Source organism: Colletotrichum acutatum (assembly GCF_030867785.1).
Source record: "Colletotrichum acutatum strain CBS 112980 chromosome Unknown BDZ83scaffold_10, whole genome shotgun sequence".
In the NCBI taxonomy this organism is placed as follows: Eukaryota; Fungi; Ascomycota; class Sordariomycetes; order Glomerellales; family Glomerellaceae; genus Colletotrichum; species Colletotrichum acutatum.
Window position 1 is genome coordinate 126,300 of NW_026849004.1, and position 13,098 is coordinate 139,397.

Sequence of the window (13,098 nt, forward strand, 5' to 3'; positions counted from 1 at the left end):
GCACCGCTGGCTCGGAGAATTTGTGGGGACCGGCGGCAGTGGACGGACGGGTTGATTGCTTGGCCAATTGAGACCGTCGCACACGCACTTGTCTCGATGTGTCCCTTGCTTCGCTGAGAAATGGTCACTGCGACTTGTAATGCGACTTGTAAATTAACTTTTGAGTCGGCATCTGGATCATGGGTTTGGCAATGCAGTCGGATGAGGTGGATTTGTTTCGCGTGGACGAAATAACCTTAATTCGACGTCCAGGCGCCAATTTGGTGGGCCGCAGGCGCCTTATACTTCACACACGGCTTACTCGTCAGTGGTGATAATCTGGTTGGCTCAATTGTCTATCTGACTACCAAGCAAATAACCACTTCTCAAAACCCCTTCCCAAATGTGGTGCCTCGTCTGTAGAGACCCGTGTAAGAATCGAAATGTATGTGTTCCAAGGTACAAACAAGAAGCGGAATCCAGTTGCCCTTGAGCTTGCTCGTGTTCCCCCAAGCTTTGCTTTCCCCCGGTTCAAAGGTGTGTATGTAACTGATCATCATCATCGTCAAAAAAGAAATTCGCGCGAGTGCTCGCGCACAAAAACGGGGATGCTTTTCCAAACAACCCCGCCGAGTCCCAATGTCCAAAAAACAACGTCTTAAACTCCCATCTCAGCCACGGCCCTAGATTGTCTAACGAAGAAAAGTTTGATACAGGCGCAACCACAAAAGCTGGTGGCGCGCATAGGTTCGATGGACAAGCCGCTTACTTGCGGTTGCTGCGGTGGCGGTGGAGGTGCTCGTGCTCGTGGACGTGGCGACGGGCCTTGTAGTTGTCGGTAGAGCCGGCGGGGGTCGCAGCGGCCTTGGACTCCTCTGCGGGAGAGGTGACGGTGACGGTCTTGTAAACGGTCCTGGTCTTGCGGGAGCACCCAGATGCCGAGGGCTTGGGCGCGATGGCATTGGTGGTAGGGACGGCGGCGGCGGCAGACGTCTCGGCAACCTTGGTGCTGGCCTTCTCAGGGGCGACCTGAATGGGAAGCTCGGAAGAAACCATGGCAGATGTCTTGGGAACTTCCTCCTGGCTGACGTAGCCGGAGGTGGCGGGCTTGCTGGCAGAAGGCTGGACGGCAGAGGGCTTTGCAGAGGCAGCCGTCGCAGCAGACGAGGCAGAAGAACCAGAAGGCTTGACAACAGAACCACTGCCGCTGCCGCTGCTGCTGCCACCGCCGACGATAGAACCGAAGGAGGTGAGCAGGTTGTCGCCGGGGAGCGCGCTCATGAGACCATCGACAACTTCGTTAACGGGGGAGGAGATTGTGCAGTCCTTGTTGGTGTTGAGGCCCTTGAGGAGACCAGGGCACTTGTCCATACCAGAAGAGCCGGCATTGCAGTTGTCAATGATTTGCTGGAGAACGCTCTCATCCCAAGCAGCGATGAAGTCGGCGTGGAGACTGTAACCGGTGGCATCACCGTTGGAGAGGACAAAGGGCTGCGAGCCCTGGCCGGGCGTCCAGCGGCTGGCAAACTTGGGGGTGTCCCAGTAGACCTCGAAGAACATGTGAGGAACGTGGATCCATCCGGCAGGGCAGTTCTTGCGGCGGCTATTCGACGCGCCCTTGTTGGTGGGCCAGGCCATGCTCTCGTAGTCGGTCAGGGCAGCGTTGGGGTTGTAGCAGGAAGGCATGTGGACATCGGCACGGAGGGGAGAAGCGTAGCCGTCGCAGTTCTGGTCGGGGAACCCAACTCCGGAGCCGTCATTGTTGGGATCGACGATGCCGGCGGTGGTACCGTCCGAGTTGGCAGGGTACGACGGCGGGTTGTAGTTGGATCTGGGGCAAGTCCACTGAACAGGCTGGATGGGGCCGTCCGCCGGCTCGAGGTTCTGCTTGCCTCCGGACGACGGGGCAACGCGAGCGGAGGAATTACCGCTGAAGATCTGGAGGCCCTTGGGGAAGGCCTTGATCTCATCATCAGTGCCATCGAAGCTGGGCGATGTTAGTAGAGAACCTAGTCCACGAGACAGCCATACTCACAAATAGTAAACGTTGACGTAGAAAACATCGACAGCCTCAAACTCCTTGGTCTTGGGGTCCTGGAAGTAAAGAGACGGGAACCAGTAGGCGCTGTTATCGCCGTTGATCATGGCGTTGGTACACTTGGACTGCGAGAGAGTCTCGCCAGTGGCCGACATGCCAAAGTTGCTTCCTCCCATGACGCCGTGGACGTGGGTCGCGGGCTTTCCGGGGTTGATGATAGGATCAACACGGGTCTTGACGAGCTGCTTGTTGTTGAAGCGGAGGACGGCAAAGGTTCTGTCGTCGGACTTGGAGCCGGCCGAGGCGGCGCCCAGAAGGGTAGCCAAAGTGGTGGCAGCGGAGAACTTCATGGTGGTTGATTGTACGGTCGGGTGATTGTGCGGTATGAGACGGGTATCAAAGTGGTCGCTGGGACTCTTGCTGGTTGAGTAGGGACTGTATGGGTGCTGATACCGGAGCACCTGGTGAAATGAAGGGTGTATATCGCAACTGGCTGAGTGACGAAAGTGGTGAGTGAGTGGAATGAGACAGATCAAAGAGGGCTGTCTGGAAGTTGTAATGAGAGGACGTGCTCAGCAAGCTGTAGCGTTTTGTGGGTTGAAAAAGGAAGGATGAAAGGAGAGAATAAAATGCCCAGCAAGTGTCGACAGGGAAAGATGGTGGAATGGAGAAGGTGAGGTCGGGGTGTAGATCCACGGTGGAGGATGGAAGAAGTGGGAAGTAATATATTCATCGGACGGCAGCTGGGACCCAGACCCGGGCGGGACGGGGGGCACACCGTGAGTGGCAGTTGGCAGGCTACGGCGAGGTACCTTGGATCTGGGAAGGGGGCCCGGGTGGTAGGAAGGCGCTAGCAGGGTGGCCAGGGACGCTCAGCCGTGACGCCATGGAGCGTTCGTGGTAGTGTAATCTGGCGATGGATGTCTACGGAGTACGGAGTACTCGAGCACAAGGCGACAACTGTATCCGTACATAAGGTAGCCTAAGCGTGTTGAGGAGGGTTTCATCTGGACAACGTGGCGGACTGAATCAAGATAAAAGTACCTTGTGATAAGCTGTGTGCCCAAGCGACTTGAGAGATGGGACGAACAGGGACATGCTTGATCGCTGGTAACCTTCTGGCTGCTATTTTCGAGTACATGTTCGACACAACCAAGAAACTGTCCGCATTTCTTCTAAAGGGAAAAAGGAACGAGGAAGCAAGAGCCTGGACGAATCGCCCAGAAAACATTACACCACTACAAAAAGCTGAGAAGAAACGAAACGGCGGCAAGCTGACGACCCCTTGGACCTTGGACCTTGGACCCCCGCTCATCTGATGTCTGCACTCACGCACTGGATAGGAGACGGGAGTGCACAAAAGTTGAGATGGTGTGCTGCACGGCTGGTTCCTGCATGGTGCATAAGCGTCGCCGACTTCCCATTGGCTGAAGACGATGCCCAACTGCCAAAATTGTGCAGGCCCAAGGTCAATTGTCGCTCAGTGTGACGCCGGAGCTGTTCTTAGCACGAAAAAAGGCACGCTGACTCGCCCCTGGTTTCTGGGCTTCTTCCCTCGCTAGCGTTTGTGCCGCGCGACGTGGCGTCCAGTCAGCTTTCACCGAGACCACACCACGGAAGAGAATACCCAACTGCCAGCCGGCCTCCTGGGCAAAAGGGCTTCAAGTGCCCGTTTGTGGCGCTGCAAAAGTTTGATTTGGCGGATCAGAGGCGTCCGCCCGTTTGGAAACACATAGCTGCCAGCACCGCCAGGCTCCAGCGACTATCGACGCTCAGGGCTTGGTGGCGGTTGGCACACGGGTCATTGCTATATTTCAGGGGCAAAGGGCATCCATGATCCGGCCCATGACGTCCTGGCAGCCTGTCAAGTGTCTGCCTCTTGCAAGCTCTTGGCCCGTCCTCGCATGTCCTGAGGTGTTGATGACGGTGGACATTGTCGTGGACCCGAATAAGCAGTGCGGGCTGCCGATGATTCGGGAATGCAGCCAGAGGACACCAGGTGCAGATAGTAGCAGCATCTTCCACAAAACATCGCAACGTCCCGTCTGTCGTTGCTGCCTCGATGTCTTTGGGAAGGGACGACAGAAGGTTGCGGTTTACCTTCTTTCCCGCTAACCCTATCTGGGCAAGCGGTACCCAGATGTTTATCCCACTTGCGCAGGGGCTCGCCCTTTCCAAATTGCAGGGTTTGAGACTTTTCCCAAGAAGCAACGGGCAGGAAGTTGGAGACGGACAAGATAGGAAACCGCATCTAGGTCGGCACTTGAGACCCTTTTCGAAAGGCTGGAAAGAGTGAGCACAGTTCCGACCGCATCGAGCTTCAGCGACATCACCTGCGAGACATCAAACCTGTCATTCGGAATCTCGGGGTCATTCTTCCAACTGAATCACCCTTCGAACAATCCCTTTCTTGCCTCCCGACGGAATGGCCATGTCTCTCCATTGTCTTGACTCTGGCTTCCTTGGCCTTGGCCGGGTAAAAGAGTTTTCTAGCTGCATAATTTATGCATCCAACTTGTCGTTCTCCACCTCCATCCCTCGCAAAACGTCTGTTCTGGTCGCGCGACGCTCGATTGGGGCACAATTCCCAGACTCAAACCACCGAACAATCCCATTCATCCTCCAGCGAGAATGAGGGCGATCTAATAGTCGCTCACCATTCCAATCCCTCGGTTCCATCCGGCCCAAGAAAGTTGCGATACAATCGGCCCTAGCAGAGTCCAGACCTCTGCCAATACCTCTCAAGGCTGGGGGATCGGCCGTGACAGATCACAGGCCCACGAGCTCTGGACTCTATGTACACAAAGTAGTCTGTACTCCATACTCTGGAGGAGTCGACTGGGTCGGCGGCTGGTGGGGTTTCGAAACGCCTGATCCTGGCGTCCATCCCATGCTGACCCGTGTGTTCGAGAAAACAATCACGGACTGCCCAGCGAATCATGTCTTCCCGAGTCGGCGGCGCTCCTACGGGGAGATTGACTGCTGCCTCCGGCTGCAACCTGGCATCAGTCCCCGGCCATCGCACCGGCACACAACTACGACGAATTTTTTGCATGGCTGGAGTCGACCAGCGCTAGAATAATGCCAAAATTCATGACTCCGGCAACCTGCTTGAGGGCTGTTCCGATTTGTAGTACGGAGAATACACCACCACCACTTTGCGCGTTGCATCTATAGTCCCCCGAGAACACACATGACACCTCACTGGTGGTCCTGGGAGTGGCTGGGAACAGCGTGATGCATCTCCGACCGGGCGAGAATCCAGCTGTAGCTAGCTGGCTTCAAGAGGCTTTACTAGAATGACGAAATATTGCCGTTTCGAGGGCTTTTGTTGCGCGCAGTCGTGGGATAATTCCACACAAAGATTCCTCTTTTGGTCTTCTGTCTTGAATTGCGACAGTCTCACTTCGACACGCGCCAGGTTGTCTTCAGCCAGCCCCGGAAACAGTTGGATCAGACAGACTCAGTTTTCTTCGAGTAGTATCGCCGATGCATCTTGGAATGACAACGGCCTTGTCTGGGCAAGGGCTCACCGACAAGTCCACCATCTTCAACACCGCCTCTCATCTCCAGATTGAACGATGCCCGCTTACTACCAAGTTGACTAACCCTGGGTTTACAACGTTTGCATGGGGTGGTACCGCGCCACGGTGGCTCTCGTCGGGGTCTCAAAGTGCCAAGAGGTGAAAAACCAGGTTACGAGTAAGTCCCAAGGAAACAGGCGAAATGACTGACGGTCGCGCCTGGCGATACGAATTCTCTTGACATAATCGTCCATATTGCAACAAGCTCTTTTTCCTGGGCAGAGGGGCTCTCTCTCCCTTTGCGCCCTGGGAGTCCCCCCTGAGCCGCCGTTTGGCGGGAAATCGGCTGGCGCGCGCTTCCAAAACGCCCGGTCCCCAATGGCGGTCCGCCCAATTAGACAATCAGCAAACGTGAGGCAGAAGCCGCTACTGGGCACATTGAGGATGAAACAAGTTGTCTCTCGACGCCGTGGCTAGAAAGAAATCAAGGCAGCGAGGCCATCACTGGCATATCTGCGTGCGCCATTAACGCGGCATGCTTAGCGAGTTTACTCATTGTGCGTTCTAGTTGCAATTTGCAACGCACCTCTCGGCGACCGGCAGTTTGTCATGCACTCCAAGCTTTCTTATTCCTATTGGAAGTTGCGATGGTCCTTGCTAGTCAAAGTGTCAGTCTGCCCCCGTCTGCACCGCAGGGACGGATCGACGGCGCCGCACCATCCCGAGCCGAACCAAGGCCAGACGGTGCCATCTCATCTCTGGCAACGTGTCGCCTCTCCATCACTGACCCGAGCTCTCAGGCAAGCACAGCCGAAAAGATCAACGTGGCTTGCTGTTCCCCGGAACGATGACGGAATTACACCCGTCCCGTGTCCAACCCTCTTGTGAGGGATTTCTCTCAAATCGCCTTCCGAGGCCGACGCCCCTTTGTGAAATCAGCCATCGCATCTGCTCCCGTCCCTGCGTGTGCGGCCTCACTAGCACGTCACCATCAATCGCCTAGCTCCATTGTTTGCCTCCCTTGGCAATCCCTTCCCCCCGCGTGCATCTTGCGAGCAAGCTTGTACGTGCGCGCCTGTTTGGCCATGTGCCGCGTTCCCGGCCTCCGAAGATAAGGGCTTGCGTCGGGGCAAGGGCTGCCAGTCACAGTCCGGCGGGGATACCTGGTATCGACGGGTAGCTGCGTAGAAGCTTGGAGGGGTTGCGCAAGTGTCAGCGTTGCCCAATCTCGCGGGAAAGGTTGTCCCGATGCAAGACTTTATCCGTCTGGTGGATACAGGTTGAAGCCTTGAGTTGTTGTGTCCCTCGGGAGTGTCTTGGTCCGGGAACGAATCGCTTTGCAGAGACGAGTCTGTCATGTTCTGGCCCGTGACACTGTGGCTTTGGTCTCCGGATAGTCGTGTTTATGGTGACAGACTCCAGACGTGCCGCGTAGTTTGTATCTGACAACTTCACATGTTGAAAACCGAGCTATGTGGCATGGCCCTTCGCATAGCTTGTATATGCGCGACGCTGCCCCTCACTTGACGATCCAGTAAGCTGTGAATGTAGTTTAGTATACACTATCTAGATATACATTTTGTCCCGAAGCGTATCGTATGGAAAGAAACATCCGCCACCATATCAGCTGCTTACTTTGCGCAGTCATATGAGCACCCAACCCGAGACAGATTCAACGAGTAATCCAGCCCGACCCCCACCGGGACCGTGCCTCTCTACTCATCGGCAGACGGCATCGTCATACCCCTCTCTACCGGTCATCCTCGTGCGGCCAGCAAGCGGCAACTTCGAGGTCGCCATTCTGGTCCACCTCGAAGCTGAGGGCGACGGTGCCGCCAAACTCGAGCGGGCTGCCCTCCCACACCACAATGTCGCTGCTCTTGGGCAGGCCGAGAATGTCCTCGACGTTGCCGGACACGAGGCGGATGGCTTCCTTGTCGCCAAGGTTGGCGTACTTGGCGGCCCACGCGGCTTCAAGGGCGAGGTCGTGGATGCGGTAGTCTGCGGGCATGACTGGCTTTGTGTTAGCTCTTTCTGTAGACCCATAGCTCAGCATCATGCGACTCACTGTCCGTGACGATGGCGACTGCAAAGTAGACGCCCGCCTCGCTGAGGATGCGGGCGACGCTCGGGGTCAGGGGCGGGCCCACGACCGCATCGCGGTGTCTATAAGAAGAAGGCGCCGGACGAGTCTCGGTGAGGATGAGGGGGATCTGGGACTTTGCGAGCTCCAGGGCGACCTATATCTGCGTTAGACTTGTAGTGCTGTAGCATATGTGTGTACTCACCAAAGGCGCCTCGGCACCGCCTTGGATGACGAGGTTGACGTCGGGAAAGTCCTTTTTGATGTTGATGATTTGCTGAATGTCCCACTGCTTCTATTAGCTTCGTCTTTACTATGCTCAATGTAGACCCACGTGGTTATTGGCATTGATCACGAGCGGCAGCTTGCCTGACGCAACCTCACCAAAGGTTGTCTCATTGTGCTTCCCCTGACCGTCGGCGAGAATCTTGCGGAGTTTCTTGACAGCGGTGCTGATGGTGCCCACGCTCTCCTTTGCCTTATCGTCAATGGTAATGTGAAGCGCCACCTCAGGCCGGAAGACGCCGCCGTCGAGGAGCGTACGATCGGTGCGCGTGAGGATGCCGACGCTGACGCCGTTGACAAAGGCACCGCCCTCGGAGCTGAGGGGCGGCGTGATGGCACGGGTGATGCCGCCGAGGCGCGCGCGGGCAAAGGCCTTTCCCTCCAGCTGGACGCCGTACTTTGCGTAGTCGAGGTTTCCTGGGTCGTTTCCGTCTTTCTTCGGGTCGGCAAAGCCGTCTCCGGTGGAATCCTCCGTCGCAATCTCAACCATGCCGAGAGAGGCTGTGAGGGCCGTCAACCCGGGCAGAACGTGACCGTTGGAGAGGTCGAGGGTAGTAACGTCGGACTTGAATGCCACCTTGGCGATGGCCGACGAGCAGTTCTCAGGCGTGCTGAGACAGGCGACCTTGCCGCTGTTGATCACGAGAGTAAAGTTCTCGCCGCTGACGTCGCGGAAGACCGTAGGCACCTGCGGGTGGTTTTCCAGAAATGTGCTCGTGATGCCATTGATGACGAAACTGGACTTTGACTTGGCGGTCTTACCGCAGAACGCTTCCCTCTTCTCCGGCTCCAGCTCCGTTCGCATGTTTGGCTTCACGGGGCGAGACTCTTTGGCCGATGCCTCATTAAAGGCCTTGCCCATGCTCTCCTGAACAATGTGGTGCTTCAGCTGGGGGTTGCCGTCAATGTACACCTGCAGGGGAGTCGCTCCAATGGACAGCGGGTGGGCATCCCACACAACCAGATCCGCATCGTAGCCCGGACGAGCGTAGCCAACACGGTAGCCCAGGTCGATGGCCTTGGCGGGGATAGAGGTGACTGACTGCAGAGCCTTCTCTTCCGGGAGGTGGAACGCGTGGCCGACGCCCGCCTGGAACATGATATACTTTGCGTTCGTCTCGGGTGCGGTATGGTCTGACTTGTAGGCCACGGGGATGCCATGCTCGTTGAGGATCTTACCCGCAGAGAGGCTCGGTGCGTAGGCCTCGAACTTGTACAGGCTGAACTCGGCAAAGGTAGCGACGGTGACGTTTCTGCACTGGTCAGCATAGCTCACTCACGAATAAGATTTGGCCACCTACTCGCCGTACGCCTTGAGCATCTCGGGGACCTGCCAGGCCTCGAGGGCGTGGTGGAAGGCCCGGACACGGACGCCGTACTCGCCAGTGACCCGGAGCATGGTCTCAAAGTCCTCGGGGAGGTAGCAGTGGTTTTGCATGGAAACTCGGCCGCGGAGCATGCCGACGGTGGACTCGAGCTTGAGGTCGGCGGGAAAGCTGCCAGACTCCCGAATGAAGCGGTCCTTGATTTCATCAGACAAGGTCGACACGGTGGCGACGCTCTCGCAGTACTCGTCCTGTTTCTGCATGTGCTCCTTGGCCTTGGCAAACTGCTCGCGGAGGATGAAGGCGTTGGCCATACGGGTGTGGCCATAGATACGCTTGGGGTTCTCGCCGCAGGCCAGCTTCATGTATCGATGGCGCTCCTCGACAGGGATATCACGCTCGAGCAGCAGCTCCTCAACGACGTACTCGCCCAGCTCTCCCGACTTGAGGACGTTCTTGATCACAGTACCCTCTCCGCCCATGACGTTGGCGGAACCGGGCAGGATGAGTGACGTGGTGATGCCGCCGGACATGATGATGCGAGTAGCGTCATCGTACGCCTTCATCGAGTCGAGGATACGCAGCATCGGGGTGAGCGGGCCGTAGGTCTTTGTCATTTCATTCTCGTCCTCGGTGACGGACAGAGCCGGCCACAGGCTCGCGGCATGATGCGAGTGCATGTCGACCAGACCGGGCGTCACGAAGCGACCGTGCAAGTCGTGTTCGGTGGCACCATCAGAGCTGATGGACTTGGAAGCCGTTGTTGCCAGCTCGGTGAACAAGCCCTTTTCAAATTTGATGTCCATTGGCTCGGACGCAATGGTCTCGCCGTCGAAGAAGGTCATGTTGCGCAGCACCACCGGCTTATCTTGGCCGCGGACAGCGTTCCATCTCGAGTTGGACTTGCGAGTCTCCGGTTCGGGGCTCTTTGGAAACGTCTTGAGAGCAGCGCAGTGCTTCAAGGACTCATCAAAGCGGGCCAGATGGGCCGACGGAGACGCGTGTCTGGCAGCATCGCGGATGACAGTCTCTCGTTCAATGAGGAACGTGTGCCAGGCGAGCAGGCCGCCGATGAAGACGCAGACGAGAACGCGGGGCGAGATGAGGCTTCGGAGGAGAGTGCGGCGGGGCCGGATGCGGGGATACGCGGCGGCTTCGTACGGGGGCGGGACTTGAAAAGAGTCCCGGAAGAGGTCCGCCTCCTTGGAGGGGATGTGTGGTTGTGCCATTGTAACACGGTGCTATGTCGCGAGCAATGGTAACTGACAATTGGGGGCAGAGGTCAAGTTATGCAAGCGAGGGACATCACATCATCGGTTTACAGCGAGCTCAAATGTCAGATCGGAACAACTTTTGATTGCGAATCCGAGGTAGGAGCAACGGCAGCTTGGACGAGTTGGGAAGGTGCAATTGAGTTACTGCTGGAGCTGTGGAAAGCTTGGATACGGGGGGCATGTACTCTGTCTGATAAGGGACGACATTTGTTAGTGATATCTATGGTATCGAGTGCATTCAACTAGCATATAACGCAAGAGGGTACTTTGACCCACCGAAGCTTTATCGTCGACCAGGAGCTTCGTTGCGTGGAAAGTGCAAGGGACTCACGACGTCCCAGGGGCCTCTGTCTCATGGGGTGACGCAACTCAGCAGTGGCATCGTGAGACGACGCGTTCAGATCAGTAGAGGCGCGTACTATCATTTTGTTGCTCTGTGTGAACTGTGAAAACTGGTTGGTGGATGCCACTATCACGGCGATGCCCAGGATAGACTTTAGGCACAGACACACCTGGGTCATTCGCGAGTCGGGTAGAGCAAAGTTTGCCCTCATGGGAGGAAACCCGCCGGACCGGCTTCTTAACTTTCATAGACGTCGTTACAACTTCATTTTGAACACGTCGGCGGGCTGTGAGCTGGAGTCCCAAGCTGTCGTGATGTCGTACCGCCTAGCGCCAATTGCCAATGGCAGATCATTTAGATGAGGCGACGCGAAGAACAGACGAGCATCCTGGCACTCGACTACACCTGACGACTTTGTCACTATCCAATTGGCAATGATCCATATGGTTTGGTTTGGTGACACCGGGTGGATGTTTCTGCACCATCTGCACGTCCTTCCTGCCCGTCTTCGTCTCGTCTTTCCCGGTTGGCTTGGGCCCCCTCGGTTTTGGTGGGACTATGCCCCCCAAAAACGGCATCTGCCACAGTGGGCCCGTTTTGGCTCTGTTTGGGATTGTTTGGCCCTTGGAAACCCCCCCAGCTGCATCCAGCACTCGAAGCTCCCCGGGCGGAAAGTCACCATTGGCAATCTGCAGGGCATCATCTTTGATACAATCCCATCAACTTTTTTCCCTCTCTTTCATTTCCACCTAACCTTCAATCGAATTGTTTCTCTTGTTGTTTTTGGCTGGACCCCAATTATCGCGCGGATTTGTCTTTCATCAAGTTTCCATCTCTTTCATACCCCGCTACTGTACAACACTCCATCATGCCGGAATCAAAGCTGGAGCAGGCGGTGCAGCCGCGCCCGCCGCAGTCATCCTTTCGACTGGCCGAGAGGGTGTGTCAGCTCGTCCTGGTCTTCTCCATCAGCTTCGCGGCCATGTTCATGATGATGACCAAGATTTCGCCCGGCAAGTGGCCGTTGACGGAGCCGTCAATAAGCAAGCCAAGACTCAAAGTGTCGGGCCAGCGCGACTACCTCATTGCCATCTTCTCCGATCTGCACTATGGAGAGCAGGAATTTGGCTGGGGCATTGACCAGGACAAGAATTCCACCAGAGTCATGCAATCTGTCATGAAGAGCGAACAGCCCGACCTCATCGTATTCAATGGCGATCTCATTACTGGCGAGGATACCCACAAGGAGAACTCGACGCTCTACATTGACCAGATTGTCGCGCCCCTCGTCAAGACGAACCAGCGGTGGGCATCCGTCTACGGGAACCACGACTCCAAGCACACGCTGGACCGCGAGCAGCTGTTCCGTGCCGAAAAAGGTTACGACCTCTGTTACACAACGTCCATGGGCGACAATCTCCCGGGCATCACAAACTACTACGTCCCTGTCTACGAGGGAGACTCCAAAGACCCCATTCTGCTATTGTGGTTCTTTGACAGCCGGGGCGGCACTAGCTACCAGACGGATTCCGATAACATGGACGACATTCCAAACTGGGTTGCCCCCGAGACGGCCGAATGGTTTACCAAAACCTACGACGACCTCAAGGACAAGCATGGTCGTGTCATTCCCAGCGTCGCCTTTGTCCACATCCCCCCTCACATCTTTTTAACTGCCCAGCAGACCAACCTCGACCCCGCCAAGTTCCCTGGCTTGAATGCCGACAGCCCGCTAGCCATCCAAGGCGAGGGCGGAGAGGACGCCCCCTTCGTCGAGGCGCTGCTCGAGGCCGAGGGTCTCCACAGCATCTATGTTGGGCACGACCACGGCGACTCGTGGTGCTCGACCTGGCCCGGCCACGAGGCCGGACTCGGCGCCGAGGCCCCATTCCTCTGTTTTGCAAAGCACACGGGCTACGGCGGGTATGGCACCTGGGAACGCGGCGCTCGGATGATTAAGCTCTCCTTCACGCAGGGCGACGACCCAGACATGTCGGTGGAGAGCTGGGTCCGCATGGAAAACGAAGAAATTATAACGCGCGTAACACTCAACGAGACCTACGGCCAGGACACTTATAATGGGGAATAAATCAACACACACGGGGATGCACAAGCGACAGAATGCCCGAATGACGGCCTTATCCTGCACACTCTTTATTTGGCACCGGCAGAGCTATGCCATGTCCCGCTCCGTCGCACTGACTGGTCTCAAAAGCAAAACATGCGTGGCAAGTAGTCGTCCCGAAG

The 13,098-nt window shown here is 56.6% G+C and overlaps 3 protein-coding genes across 3 annotated transcripts; 1 reads left to right on the forward strand and 2 right to left on the reverse strand.

Annotated features, from left to right (window-relative positions):
• Positions 1–262: 262 nt before the first annotated feature.
• Positions 263–2,701, reverse strand: BDZ83DRAFT_788658 (uncharacterized protein). Its single transcript, XM_060515683.1, has 2 exons — positions 2,015–2,701; positions 263–1,966 (listed from the first exon to the last, which is right to left on the reverse strand). The coding sequence occupies exons 1-2, from the start codon at positions 2,365–2,367 to the stop codon at positions 745–747; spliced, it is 1,575 nt and encodes a 524-aa protein (XP_060369696.1). The 5' UTR covers positions 2,368–2,701; the 3' UTR covers positions 263–744.
• Positions 2,702–7,012: 4,311 nt separating this feature from the next.
• On the reverse strand, positions 7,013–10,590 carry BDZ83DRAFT_604502 (uncharacterized protein). Its single transcript, XM_060507278.1, has 5 exons — positions 9,211–10,590; positions 7,959–9,162; positions 7,830–7,913; positions 7,610–7,781; positions 7,013–7,554 (listed from the first exon to the last, which is right to left on the reverse strand). The coding sequence occupies exons 1-5, from the start codon at positions 10,461–10,463 to the stop codon at positions 7,292–7,294; spliced, it is 2,976 nt and encodes a 991-aa protein (XP_060369697.1). The 5' UTR covers positions 10,464–10,590; the 3' UTR covers positions 7,013–7,291.
• Positions 10,591–11,719: 1,129 nt separating this feature from the next.
• Positions 11,720–12,940, forward strand: BDZ83DRAFT_716148 (calcineurin-like phosphoesterase; the record flags this gene model as incomplete). The annotated part of the gene is made up of 1 exon (XM_060511822.1): positions 11,720–12,940. The coding sequence occupies one exon, from the start codon at positions 11,720–11,722 to the stop codon at positions 12,938–12,940; it is 1,221 nt and encodes a 406-aa protein (XP_060369698.1).
• Between the last annotated feature and the right edge of the window lie 158 nt (positions 12,941–13,098).

Excerpts from the sequence above, each read along its gene's own strand:
- BDZ83DRAFT_788658 (XM_060515683.1), bottom strand. The coding sequence starts at position 2,367 with ATGAAGTTCTCCGCTGCCACCACTTTGGCTACCCTTCTGGGCGCCGCC. Across the intron at positions 1,967-2,014 it reads TACGTCAACGTTTACTATTT|CTTCGATGGCACTGATGATG; the intron begins GTGAGTATGGCT and ends AACATCGCCCAG.
- BDZ83DRAFT_604502 (XM_060507278.1), bottom strand. The coding sequence starts at position 10,463 with ATGGCACAACCACACATCCCCTCCAAGGAGGCGGACCTCTTCCGGGAC. Across the intron at positions 9,163-9,210 it reads ATGCTCAAGGCGTACGGCGA|AAACGTCACCGTCGCTACCT; the intron begins GTAGGTGGCCAA and ends TGACCAGTGCAG. Across the intron at positions 7,782-7,829 it reads GCGGTGCCGAGGCGCCTTTG|GTCGCCCTGGAGCTCGCAAA; the intron begins GTGAGTACACAC and ends ACGCAGATATAG.